This window comes from Corylus avellana, chromosome ca4, assembly GCF_901000735.1.
Source record: "Corylus avellana chromosome ca4, CavTom2PMs-1.0".
NCBI lineage: Eukaryota > Viridiplantae > Streptophyta > Magnoliopsida > Fagales > Betulaceae > Corylus > Corylus avellana.
The window spans coordinates 2,472,934-2,487,434 of NC_081544.1; the positions used below are offsets into that span (position 1 = coordinate 2,472,934).

A 14,501-nucleotide genomic window follows, 5' to 3' on the forward strand; every position below is an offset into this window, starting at 1 on the left:
ATTTTAAGATTAAGAGTTATATCATTCTTAGAGTCACACAAGAATGACTTGTAACATTACTCTAATATGACCGACGGAAATCCAATCAAAATTACCAAGAAATACTTTCTTTTTGGGAAGATCGAGATTGTAGGTAGAGATAGATTAAGGCTATCAAAATCAAAATTAAAGTTAATTTAAGAGGATATTGTCATGATCAAACTTTAAGAGGATAAAGTTTGAATCGACGGAAACTAAATTCTCATTTTTCCATGGAAAATTGAGAGGAACTTCATTGGAAATGTTTCCTTAAAGCGATGGAAATTCTCATTTTTCTAGGTCGTATGCAAGAGAATTGGCACTTTGTGTAGACTTAATTTGGACACAGTCTGTCACACAGATGAGTGGCCACTAATGCTAGAAATGATAGGTGAGGTGGACCAGTCAAAACAAAGAACCATTGTTTGAACTTCCAATTAAGTTGGCACAAGGAAGCTTCTTTCTCCTCTCTGGGATCTAATTGTGGAAGCTAAACTGACTTGGAAATTATCAAAATTAAAAAGGCTGCATTAACCTTAGTAATTTATTTTATTAAAAAAAAAAAAAAACCTCTTCAGTATTTGGTTCCAAAGGATCACATGTTTCAGTCCAATGGTTGGGGTGGGGGTGGATTGCAAAAGTGGTGAATATGCTACTAATATTTTGAGAAGAAAATATTATTTTCTGAGCAATTGCATAGATAATTTCAATTTGCTTTTCGACTTTTTAGATCTGGCTTTTACTTCTTTAAGTTTTTTACATTGGATTTGGCTTAGGCTAGGTGCTATAAAAAAAAAATAAAAACAGTGCAAATTTAATTTCAAATTTTCCATGAGAAAGAAAAAGAATGAAATTAAAATATCATATAGACAATTGAAAAACTATAAAAAATATCATAGAGTTTTATTTACAGCACCTAAGGTAAATCCGTCTACATTTTTCATATAACTCATTTTACTTGCATGACACTAACGAGTTTGGCAAAAGCCACCCCTCCCACCTCCCGCAAGGGGTGTAGTCGCCCCCACGGATGGGAGGTGGCTTGCAAAGAGTGACGCGTAGAGTGTTTGGGATGGTCACGTGAGCATTCCTCTTTTTTAAGGGTGCATGATTGCACAAACCACTCTTTTAAATTGAGAATTTTTAAACTTTAAAATGATCTTAAAATAAAGAAAAATTAAAACAGTCTATTTAGGCAGACAAGTCAACCATACTACTGACGCCGTCCATGCCTGAAAAATCTAAAAGTTGTACTCTTTTTCTACACCACTAGAGTCTGGCACCCTATCTTCACGCTACACGCGGAATGTTACCGCGTCAACAGATCATTCGCAGAACCTGTTTGTGTGTCCCTGCAGGGGCCAGGCTTGTGAATAAAAATATACTCTTCCAACTACTCAATCTCAGCCATCGGCTTTTACTCTTCAATGTCGATTAAGGGTATTCAAGGCCAGCTTCTTGAGCTCACTGGTATGTAATACCTTCTTTCTTTTTCTATTTACAAACTAATAACAAAAAAAAAACCATCCATCTTTATGTCCCTCTTGTTCATCTTGGTTTTTTGTTTGCTGCAGTTGTCGGGTGCAGCAACTTGAAGGACACCGAGTTGTTTTCACGGCAGGCCCCGCACGTGTTGCTCGAATATGGTAGCACCAAGTTCCGCACCAGGACTTGCACTGGTTTGTTCTCTTTTTCCTCTGTTTTTTTTTTTTTTTTTTTTAAGAAATATACGATCCTAGTCTGAGGCATGTTCATTTTTTGGTGGCACATAGATGATGATAAGAATCCGATATTCCAGGAGAAGTTTGTGTTTACGTTAATAGAAGGTCTTCGGGAGATAAATGTCTCCGTTTGGAACACCAATAGCCTTTCATCCGACATCTTCATCGGCAGTGCAAAGTAATTTCAATTTTTTAAATGATTTTGTGTGGCTTTTTTTATACCCTTTTGGATAAATTTTACTGGGGATGGTTTTGATTTTTGGTTTTTGTTGGGTACAGGGTTCAATTGCATAAGGTTCTTTCTCAGGGTCACGATGACACTACTTGGCCTCTTCAGACTAAAGGTGGCAGGTAAATACCACTTTATCTTTGAAGTTTAAACTTATAAGAAGAGATAATTTAAACATTTTTTTCAATTTGCCTCCTCAAAACTACAATAAAAAATCAAAATGATTTCTTCCTTCAATACCTCACCTACAAAAAACAGAGGACAACATAACCAACAAGACCCCATTTGAGCAACCTCAGGAAACCAAACAAGCTTCCACCAAGTAACAGGGAATTGGTTGAATAACAATAGCTAGCTTTGCATTTTGGTGATTGTTAACATACATCTTTCTCCATGGCAGAAATGCAGGAGAAGTGCGATCAAAATTACATTATTCTAATGCCCTAGTAAGTTATATCGCTACATCATTACACCACTTTGGGTGATTATTGAATTCGATTTCCTTGTATTAATTCATGAAGGTTATTTTTTCATATATGTGACCTAAATAATTGTATTGAATTATTACAGAAACCTGCAACAAGCTCTGCTTCATCGGCGCCGCATACGCCCCCTCCCTACGCACCTTGTGCCTCAACTCCATCTCCCTACTCTCCATACTCAGCTGCCTATCCTCCTCCACCGCGGGCACCTGCAGCTCCGGTTTACCCACCTCAGTTTTCCTACTCACCTCAATTTTCCTACACTTGGTACGCACCAAATTCAACAGGGTATCCACCATCTCCATATTCAACTTCACCTCCAGCTGACTGTCCTCCCCCACCTTACCCACCAACATCAACTTACCCAACCCCGGCACCTGCAACTCCTTACGCGCCTCCGGCCTATCCAGATCCATCTCCCTACTGCTCCTACGACCCAGCTAATTCAACAGGGTATCCATCATTTCCAGCTGCCTATCCTCCCCCACCTTACCCATAAACATCAGCTTATACACAAACAGATGATGATTTCACTGATTATGATGATTTCACTGATAATTGGTAACGGATTTTGATGGCTTTTTTCCTGTTAATTACCAAACCTTTGTGTAATGTTTAATTTGGACGCCACTTTGTAATTCCTAGGTAAATTTCTTTGTGGATGGCGTACGTATGTACTTTACAAAGTAAGTTTCACTATTTCTTTTTTTTTTCTTTTTTTTTAATTATAACTTATAAATATGATGATTTCAATGGTTTTGAGTTTATAGTTTAGAAGTAAAAATACAACAAATTAATTTGATGTTCTGTGAAAATAAGTTGCATTCAAGATCATAATTACAGAATTTTTTTTTTTTTTTAAGAAAAAAAAATTATTTTGGTAATAGAATTCCTAAACACTCTTAATTAATTGAGTAATGGTATATACCACAAAAACAAATATCCCATAAAAATATGATATAACATTATTCTTATATTGTGAATTTCAATGCACAATTTACAAAATTACAACAAAATGACTTGGCCGACGACACATAATCAATTACTCATAACACACGTCGACTTGAATAATTTTATGCGTTGTTCAACCCAAGAACCTTTATGCTTTAAAACAAGAGAAATGTTAATGCTTCTCAAAAAAAAAAAAATTCAAAGTTTGCTTCTTAAATGATGTGTCACAATCCTATATAATTTATTTTTCTTTATCTTATGGCATCGTGACACATCATTTGAGTAGCATTCCTCTTAAAACAAACGAATTGAAGTTGAACAGCTAGCTTTGAGTTCAGTTAAAAAACTCCACTTCTTCCTCTTTATATATTGACAGCTCTGATTAACCTCAGGCGTAACCTCAATGTCGAGTGATCGGACGGTGGTGGTAAGCACCACGTACGTACAGTCCAAGATCGATTATTACTCTGAGGCAATTGAGGATATGGAGTGTAGGTGAAGGCAGATTTCAAGACAGTCATATTGGACCTGCTGGAAAAGTATACGTTGAATGAATGCTCCCAAGGTAAGTATACAAACGCCCAACGATGTCGTTTGTATAACTTTGAACTTTGAATCTTAACCATCCAAATCTCATAGGGTGAGTTTGACAACACATTTTTTCTTTTTCTTTTTCTTTTACTATTCACACCACTTTTTTCCAAAAAAATAAACATCAAAATATTTTATTTTTTAAAGATAAATGCAAAATCAGCCTATGTGGTTAGATTAAATTACAAATCCCTCCATGTGTATAAAAAATAATTTAGAAGTCAAAATAACAATCTGGTCCCTGCATTCAAATTCCTTAGAATGGTAAAAAAAAAAAGAAATCTCATAGGGTGTGTTTGGCAACACATTTTTTCCTTTTTTTACTATTCACACAATTTTTTCCAAAAAATAAACATAAAAACATTATTACTTTTTAGGGATAAATACAAAATCAGTCTATGTGGTCGGACTAAATTACCAATCCCTCCATGTAGTATAAAAAATAATTTAGAGGTCCTCACTCCTCAGGGTAGGCCAAAATAATAATTTAATCCCTGCAATCAAATTCGGTCAAAACATTTGACGGATTCCGTTAGCATTCCATGTCAGCACCAATAAAATGATAGCACGTATCCTTCTTAATAAAAAAAAAAAAATACTAAAAATAAACATGTACAAAAGAATAAAAAAAAAAAAAAAAGAGAAAGTGATATTGAAGAAGAAGAGGGGCTCATCTCTCCCTTGCAAGGTAAAGTTCGCTTGATTTCGTTCGTATGTGTGTTATTGAGTTACCCAAATCGGTTGATGGCCAGTTGAATTTCTTAATTAGCACAATTTTGTAGGATTCTCGGTGTGGGTTGGAATTAGAGATGGTGGAGTTATGATTTTGGGCAACCCATTTGTGTAATTTTGGTGATCGAGGAAGAGGGTGATTTTACGGAATTGGGGATGGTTTGGAAGCCAAGTTTGGAAGAAAATTTTGATGTGAGTTGCTTTGGTATTATGAACTAATGGACGATTGAAAGAAAAATGGAGAGCTTTTGAGGGGTTCTTTCCCGATGGGTTGATTAGTTTGGCCCATTAGGTTACGATTTTTTATGCGAGAGAATAAGACAAAAGTGGAAAATTGACTTTTAAGAATTTTATAGCTTAAGTATATGCATTTATGTTTTAGGTATCGATATTTAATTATTTTGCTTTTAGGAGCGAGTAACTCGTAAATTGTTGTGGCAGTGGTACAAAAGCTTAAAGTACTAGTAGAACTGATTGATCAAGGTTTTTTGTGAATTCAATACACCCAAATGCAAATTCTTTTTTTAAAAAAATAAAATAAAATACATAAACTCTAAATAAAATGTATTTGGGTGTATATACATGTACATATATCATATTATCATTAATTCTCAAAAGAAATGCAAAATTTTAAATAAATCATGCAATTAGTGAGCCGAGCTATATTTTGATATTAATGATGCATATGATAATTTTATGATGAAATATGACATTGAGTTTCAAGAAGTAGATTTTGGCACCTTATTTATGATTTATGAAAGATTAATATTGACTGTGAGTACCTTGATTATTATTTAAAACTCCCTTTGGCATAATGAGATTTATAAGCTCGGTATTGAAGCTAGTATTTATATGAGGACATCAAGAGTTGGGTAATTTTTGGATCATGCAACCATGTGTGCTTTAGAGGGGAAGCAACATGGATTATGGTCATAGGCAAATCCCTCACGAAAATTATACAGGCAATCTCATGGCTAAAGGCTCCAAGGATGCCGCTTCTTCTTGCCTGAGAAGAAGTTTCAGTCCTAATATGAAAACCACACAACCCAGTCAGATGGGGAGAAAACATTTCAAAATATTCAAGATCCATCTTTTTTCAGCAAGAATATGACTCTCCCTATCAATGGTCTATCAATCAGCTCTCTCTCACGCTCGTCATAAATATGTTTGTTGACGTCATAAATCCATTGGTTCACAAGTAAGGGTTAGTTTACCATCGAAGATGGCAAGGTATAGAATTGTATATATAAACTTACTAGAGCACATACAACGCAACAGATATTATGTTCATGCTCTTTGTAAATCTGGAAGGCAGGGTGGATGATCATATGAAAGGAAGTAAAAAATTTAGACAAAAAATACATGTCACATATAGCAAATGGTGTCATTAGAGGGACTAGTACCAAACTAGATTCTTAAACTGCTCTTCTACAACATCTCTAAGAGAAGGTTGTTGCCCATGCATGAGCTTGTTGTACTTGTCCCATGCATTGGCTAAATTAAATAAAGCTAAGCTCAGTCAGATCGGGATGGGTTTCGGGTGTCGAATACATGTCTGACCACTTCTAGATTTCTCTCTCTAAAACACCGACTTAGCTTAGCTTTATTTAATTGCCTTTTTTTTTCTTTTTTCTTTTTTTTTTTGAAGATTTTTACGAAGTGGGTTCTCAAAATGCAGCAGTATATGAAATTGTCAACATACTTATACCAATCTTACAAGGTGATTTCTGTTAATTTTTTAAAATTTTTTTGTTATTTGTTATTCTGAATTGATTTTTATTTTTGCAGGGTGCTGTAAACTAAAAATTGACTTGTACAAGTGAAAAATTGAGATGGATAGTTGAATGGATACTATAGTCATCAACACACAATTGTGAAATTTTTGAAATGAAGATAAACTCAACCCAAAAGCTAGCTCAAGAGTTGAGATTTCCCCTCACCCTTATAAAATGGCCAATTTCCTTAATACCCAGGCAATGTGGGACTTCCAACACGCCCCCTCACGTGTGGCGGGAGGACATCCAAGCCAACACGTGCGACAATGGGTGACGGTGGGCCATAGCCAATTGAACCTGGCTCTGATACCATAACAAGAAAACAGAGAGAAGAACTGATTCTCTTTTCTTATTCAATGAATGAATGTGTATGTGATTACATTGAACTCTGTTTTTATACAAGATTATCAAGCTAACTAATCAGACACTAATCTAACTGCTTTCATTACATGTGATGCACACGTGCATGAAGAATAACTAACCAGCTGCTATCTAATCATCTTCCTAAACTGTAAAACTAACTAAATAGATTAGTTTAATACCACACGTCTTTCTACACAAATAAATCAATTCCCCGTTTGGACGCCACTTGTTCGGAATCCTATTCGGGAACAAACTGTTAAGGATATAAATCCTTTGGAATAAATGTTTATTTTGTATTTCCTAAATCATGTGATTTAGATAATATTTGTTAACCATGATTTAAGGGATAGGTTTGTATTTTTAATATTTTAAATCGCAGTTAAACCTCTATAAATAAAGCTGCGTATAATGAAGAAAATATATAGCCTGTTAAGACTTTGATGTGTAGATGTAAGTTATATGCTGAACCACCTTAATCTCTGTGTCTATTCTATTTCTTTTCATTATTATTATTTCGCTTTTCTATTTGTCATATCATATGTTTCTTTATGGTATTAGAGCTAACACGCTAATGCCAATTGTTAGATCCTAAATTGCAATTTTATTTTTTTCTTTACTTCATTTTCTCCTCTAATCGCTTAACACCTGCTACCCCTGCCTGGAAACAATCCCTCTTTGCCTCATCTTCCTCCAACAACAAGGAAGGGTAATCTACGTTTCTACGACTTAGTTTCTTAATTTCTTAATAGATTTTAATGTCTGTTTTTAGTAGATATTGACTACGTAACTTTATTTATCTTTATTTAATAAGCTAAATAAGCTTTATTTAAAATATCAATAAGCTTTATTTAAGATATCAATAAGCTATTTAAGATCTCAATAAGCTTATTGAGATCTTACACAAAGCTTATTTAGCTTATTAATTTCTCAATTGTGTGTTGATGACTATAGTATCCATCCAACCATCCCTCTCAATTTTTCGCTTGTACAAATCAATTTTGAGTTTACCACACCCTGCACAAATAAAAAATCAATTCAGAATAACAAATAACAATAAAAATTAAAAGAAATCAGCTTGTAAGAATGGTCAGAATGGTATAAGGGTCTTGATAATTCCATATACTATTGCCTTTTAAGAATCCACTTGGTAAAAAATTGAAAATGTGATGCAGATCAATTTTGTCATTCACCATACACAATACACACCATACAGAGTCGATCCAAAATATCTATTTTTTCGACTAAAAGTTTCAGCTCGTCCATCCAAAATTCAACAATGAACGTAGTAATAACAAGAGCTAAGCCAAGATAAAGCAACGATAAAGGAAAGCATATTGCCAAAGAAGTCCATGGACTAGATTCACCACTCTATCAGGCTTCGGCAACAACTCATTTAGCACCACCTATAGACCAAGCATGAAGTGTCACTAAATAAAGTATCAAAAACCTAAATCCAAAATATTATTTAATCTACGTAAATGTCAACAAACCTCTACCAACCTTTGCTTCTTTTCAGGAAGATAATGAGAAGCTATCTCATTTTCCCTTGTCAAGCAATTCTCGACCTATATAATTTAATTAAATTATAATCTTAGAATACAAAAAGTACACAATTAAGAATTCTTTTCTGTGTATAGACTTGCCTCCAATAATTGATCGGAAAAAGAATTATAAGTTTGAGATACTTTTTGTTACGGGCTCACCTATGGCTGGGAGTAAACAAAGAGACTAAGGGCCAGTTAGTCAATTTACTTGGGTGGCACGTGTCTTGCTTGGATGGCTCAATAGAAGGATCTAGAATAAGGAGCTATCATCTTTTTTCTTTTCTGCATTTTGTTATCTTTCTTGGCATTTAGCTTTTCTTTTCTTGCGTTTTACTTCGCTTGTATTACGTTTGGGGAAGATCATTGTAAGAGCGTGAAAGGCACAATTTTGTTAGAATCTTCTGAATAGAATTGAGCCTACATATTGGACTCCAATGGGTAGGAGAAGGCATTGAGAATTATCTGAGAATTTGCCCGTATCCAGGAGATTGAGCCTCTCGAAGAGCTCCTTACTTAGTATATATTTCAGCCATTATCATCTTTCCCACTCTTCCATAGCAAAAAATACCTAAAAATATCCAACAACCCAACTAAGCCCTTTACATTAGGTATCAGAGAGCCAACGATTCTCCTCCCTTGCTTCCATTTAACCCAAAAAAATCCAAAAAAAAAAAAAAAAAATTCTCATGGCAGATGGCACTCATCTCTTTCAGAATTCTGAATCTCTGAAAGAATGTCAAGAAGCTATTCTTCAACAGCAAACCTAGAATACCACCTTTCAGCAACAGTTGACGGAAGTTTCTGAAATGTTGCGTACACTGGTTGCCAACCAGAATCGGCCACAGCTAGAGCAGAATCGCCCACCTCCCGAGAAACCACAGGGAGAGAACGACCGTGTTGTTCAACCTCCGCTCATTCCGGCAGGCGAGGAAGACTGATACCCAAAACTGGACCGTAGAGCCCACAAAGATGAATGGCGACGTCCAGATGAGCAACGGTTTATGATCCTCATCGTGGGTATCAACTACCTCCCTTAATTTCGGCAAGAAAAGAAAGATGGTACCCGGACCATCAGCGACGCCGTGATAGGGACGGCAGACGCTACCTCGAGGAGGAGGACTATGACTATCATTGGGATGATAGGCGCATACACACCCGTACCATGCGTCTAGTTTTTCCAAGTTTTGATAGGGATAATCCATCAGCGTGGACTTACAAGGTGAATCAGTTTTTTGATCACTACCAAACTCCCCTATACCAAAGAATTCCAATGGCATCTTTTCACTTTGAAGGAGAAGCCTTGGTCTAGTTTCAAGACGCAGGTGAGGCAGGTCTATTTCCTACATGGGATTCCTTTCTCCAAGCTTTACCCGTTCGGTTTGGTCCCACCTATGACAATCCAATGGAGGCTTTTAAGAAGCTCTGGCAGTCTTCAATGGTGGCGGAGTATACTGCCCAGTTTGAAGCATTATCCAATCGTTTGAGGGGTATTTCTGATAAGAATCGTCTGAGTTGCTTCTTGGGTGGTCTCAAAGATGAAATTTGTCTTCCTCTGCGAATGTTGAATCCGCAGACTCCTGTCGCCTCCTTTGGGTTGGCTAAATTGCAGGAAGAATATCTCATCAACTCTAAACGATCTTTTAAGCCTTTTGGGAGCTCTGTTCCTTCTACTAGGCAGCTTGGCTGGGCACATTCCTCTGGTACTTCAGGTCAGCAGGGGACCCTTTCCTCCAATAACCTGCCAATTCAGCGATTATCACCCCAACAGATGAAGGAGAGAAGAGACAAAGGCTTATGTTATAATTGTGATGAAAAATGGAACCCAGCATACAAATGCAAGGACCCCAAGCTATTTCTCATACATAGGGTGTTGTTACATACTGATGAGATACCTGAAGAGATTTACTATGACACCAAGGATTAAATGGAACCTTCCCTGCCAGTGACGACCCCGATTACCATTCCAACAACCAATGAACCTGAAATCTCTTTGAATGCCATTTCTGGATCCTTGAGCCCGAGAACAATGCGTTTGGAAGGATTAGTGCTGAATCAACGAGTGGTTATCCTCATCGACTCGGGAAGTACGCATAATTTCCATGATCCATCCATCTTGAAGAAAATCCATGTGGGCGTGTTGCCTGTTAGGAAATTAATCTTATTTCCCAAGACCCATGAGATGCGAAAAATAAGAAGAATGCGGAATAACAAAGATAAGCAATCACACACGACACAAAGATTTAAGTGGTTCGGCTTAACAAGCTTACATCCACTGGCGGAGACGACCCGAAGAAAATTCACTATCAAAAGATGAGTACAAGAGAGTAACAGGGCGAGAAAACCACTCAAACCCAAAGCCCCAAATACACCCAATTCTCACTTTACCCAAAGGAGAATAATAACAAAAAAAAAAAAAAACTCTATTTCTTGGTGCTCTCACCTTTTTCTTTCTCTCAATTATTTGGCATACAAAAACACAAAGAGCCCATGCCTTTATATACTAGACAAAGTCGGTGCTTTCAAAGACCCAATACAACACGTATTGAAGAGATTTCCAAGAGCCAAGAGAAAACCCAATACGTGTGGGACAAGCACTCTAACTCCAAATAGGAGAAGGAATCCAAGTACAAGACAAACCTTGTAGATAAACCAAAAAACTGGTTGGGTCCCACCCCTAGTTTCAAGGCACACGTTCCCAACAATCTCCCACTTGACTTGAATCCTACCAAGTCGCAACATAGTGAATCTCTTCCGGATGTCTCCTCCGCCTATCTTCAAGCTCGAAGACCAACTGAAGCTGTGCATAGCTTCAGTTTCTCAATAGTCACTCCTTTTGTCAGCATGTCTACCGGATTCTCAGTTCCACGAATCTTCTCAAGTAACAATTGTCAACTTTCACGAAGAGACCGAATAAAGTGATACCTTAATTGTATATGCTTTATTCTTGAATGATACGCCGGGTTCTTTGCAAGAAAAATGGCACTCTGACTATCACTGTGTACAGCGCCCTTCTCATTCTTCTTTCCCAACTCACCCAAAAAACCTTGTAGCCAAACCATCTCCTTTCTAGCTTCTGTCACGGCCACATACTCCGCCTCTGTAGTTGAAAGGGCTACAATTTTCTGTAACCTTGAGGTCCAACACACAGCAGTACCTCCTAGAGTATATACAAACCCTGTAGTACTTTTCCTGCTATCAACATCACCTGCTACATCAGCATCCACGTAGCCCTGCAGCTTCAATTTTGCACCTGTGAAGCAAAGGGACATATCTGAAGTTCCTCTTAGATATCGCAAAATCCACTTGACTGCCTCCCAATGCTGCTTCCCTGGATTACTCATGTACCTGCTCACAACTCCCACTGCATGTGCAATATCCGGTCTAGTACAGACCATTGCATACATCAGACTTCCGATAGCTAAGGCATAAGGTACCTTGCTCATGTATGCTTTCTCTTGATCTGTTTTCGGTGACTGATCCTTGGTTAGTCTGAAGTGACTCCCCAAGGGTGTGCTTACTGACTTAGCTTCATCCATGCTAAATCTGCTGAGAATCTTCTTCACATACTCTATTTGTGAGATCTTCAGTGTACTATTGGCCCTGTCCCTGATGATTCTCATCCCAAAGATTTGTTTAGCAGCACCCAAATCCTTCATTGCAAACTGCTTTGACAACTGATTCTTCAACTTGTTGATGTCTTCTATACTGGCCCCTGCAATGAGCATATCATCTACGTATAGGAGTAGAATAATGTAAGAGTTCTTAAAATTCTTGACATAGCAGCAATGATCTGCATTGCATCTCGTGAACCTAGTACTACACATGAAACTGTCAAACTTCTTGTACCATTGTCTTGGAGCTTGTTTCAAGCCATACAAGTTTTTTCTCAGTTTGCACACTAAACTCTCATTTCCCTGCACTGCAAATCCTTGTGGCTGCTGCATATAAATTTTTTTCTCCAACTCACCATGAAGGAACGCCGTCTTCACATCTAACTACTCTAGATGTAAGTCCTCCGCCGCCACAATGCTCAGCACAATTTTGATGGTTGTCATTTTCACCACCGGAGAGAATATGTATGTATAGTCAATTCCTTCTTTCTGTTGGAATCCCTTGACTACCAATCTTGCCTTGTAGCGTTTGCTACCATCATGTTCACCCTTTATTCTGAACACCTATTTGTTGTGCAAAGCCTTTTTACCTGCTGGCAACTCAGTCAGCTCCCAGGTTTGGTTAGTCAATAATGAGTCCATCTCATCCTTCATGGCTAACTCCCACTTGATTGAATCTTCAACCTTCAAGGCTTCAACAAACGTCTCTAGCTCACCGCCATCCATCAAAAAAATATGAAACAGGGAGGGTGAAAAACGCTGTGGAGATCTAATGATTCTAGTAGATCTACAGACAGCCACAATCGGTGTACCCTGTTCAGTCTCTTGATCTACTGTTTCTTCAACTTTTAGACCATCTTCAGTTTCTGAATCCTTATCAACTTCTGAATTCCTTCTCTGAGCTGCACCTTTAGAAATTCCATCTAGGTTGATAAATTCAGGCTTCTCAGCCTCTGACTCTGTACTTATTGGTTCTGCACTTGAATTATTCTTACACATAGCCATCTCATTAAAAGTAACATTTCTACTTCTAATGATCTTTCGGTTTTAATCATCCCAAAACCTATACCCGAATGCCTCATCCCCATAGCCAATGAAATAACATTTTCTAGACTTAGCATCTAGTTTGCTACGAGCATCAGATTCAATATAGACATACGAAACACAACCAAAAACTTTCAAGTGAAAAAAATTTACCTCCTTTCCACTTCAAACTTCTTCAGGTAGTCTGTGGCCCAAAGGAACTGATGGTCCTTTGTTTATCAAGTAAGCAGCAATGCTTATTGCATCCGCCCAGAAATTTTTCGGTAGTCCAGCATGCAACCTCATACTTCTTGCACGCTCATTGAGGGTCCTATTCATGCGCTCAGCTACGCTATTCTGTTGTGGTGTCCCCGGGATAGTCTTTTCCATTCTAATCCTATTCACTGCACAAAACTGTTTGAAACCTCCGTCTTCGTATTCTCCCCCATTGTTTGATCTTAGACACTTCAATTTCAGACCAGTTTTTGTCTCTACCATGACCTTCCACTTCTTAAAAACTTAAAATACATTAGATTTAAGCTTTAAGAAGTAAACCCATACCTTTCTACTTGAGTCATCAATAAATGTGATGTAATACCGCAAGCCTCCAAGAGATGCCACTGGTGCGGGACCCCACAAATCCGTGTGTACCAACTCCAGCTTTCCCGGCTTCGGTGTTCTGCCAACTTTCACGAAACTCACCTTCTTCTACTTTCCTAGGATGCAGCCTTCACGCAAATCAGACTTAACTGACTTCAGCTCCAGTAGTTTCCCCTTTGATAGAAGTACCTTCATCCATTTCTCGCTCATGTGCCCAAGCCTTAGATGCCATAATTTTGAGTCAGTACCTGTATCTGTAACAGCAATTGTATCCCTGCTGTTCGTCGTCATATAGAGAGTACCAGTCTTATGACCACAAGCCAAAATCCTGACTCCCTTGCTGACCTTCCACTTTCCACTGTGAAAATGAATTAAATGCCCTTCATCATCAAGCTATCCTACTGAAATTAGGTTCTTTTTTAGCTCTGGGATATGCCTAACATTTTACAGCTTCCATACCGAGTCACTGTGGACTCTAATGCGAACATTGCCTATACCCACAACATCCAGCGCCGTTCCGTCAGCCAAGAACACCTTCCCGAAATCTCCAGCCACATAATTTTTGAGAACTTCACGGATCGGTGTAGTATGAAAAGAAGCTCCTGAGTCCAAGATCCAAGAATTAAGAGAACTGTCAACAGATAGAAGTAAGGCATCGTGCACTTCTTCTGTTGCCACGACATTTGTGGCATCATTTTTGGTCTTCTTCTTCAGCTCTCTGCAGTTCTTCTTGAAGTGGCTTATCTTGCCACAGTTCCAACACTCAGGTTGTTGTCCAAACCTGGATTTGCTCCTACCCTTCCTGGACTTAGATCTGCCCCTCACAGAGTTTCTGTCTTGTCTTCTGCCCTGAGTCTCGAG

The 14,501-nt window shown here is 37.8% G+C and overlaps 1 protein-coding gene across 4 annotated transcripts; it reads left to right on the plus strand.

Moving 5' to 3' along the window:
• The first annotated feature begins 1,359 nt into the window (after positions 1-1,359).
• On the plus strand, positions 1,360-4,006 carry LOC132178897 (uncharacterized). 4 transcript variants are annotated; one of them, XR_009439869.1, is made up of 8 exons: positions 1,360-1,488; positions 1,593-1,697; positions 1,791-1,917; positions 2,019-2,090; positions 2,369-2,414; positions 2,539-3,011; positions 3,096-3,136; positions 3,794-4,006. XR_009439869.1 is itself a non-coding variant. In XM_059591472.1 (6 exons), exons 1-6 carry the CDS (start codon positions 1,446-1,448, stop codon positions 2,947-2,949), a joined length of 804 nt encoding a protein of 267 aa, XP_059447455.1. In that variant the 5' UTR covers positions 1,360-1,445; the 3' UTR covers positions 2,950-3,149. The 4 variants fall into 4 exon arrangements, 1 of the variants encoding a protein (XP_059447455.1); XR_009439867.1 differs by having other exon boundaries at positions 2,539-3,136; XR_009439868.1 differs by lacking the exon at positions 3,794-4,006 and having other exon boundaries at positions 3,096-3,149.
• The last annotated feature ends 10,495 nt before the right edge of the window (positions 4,007-14,501 follow it).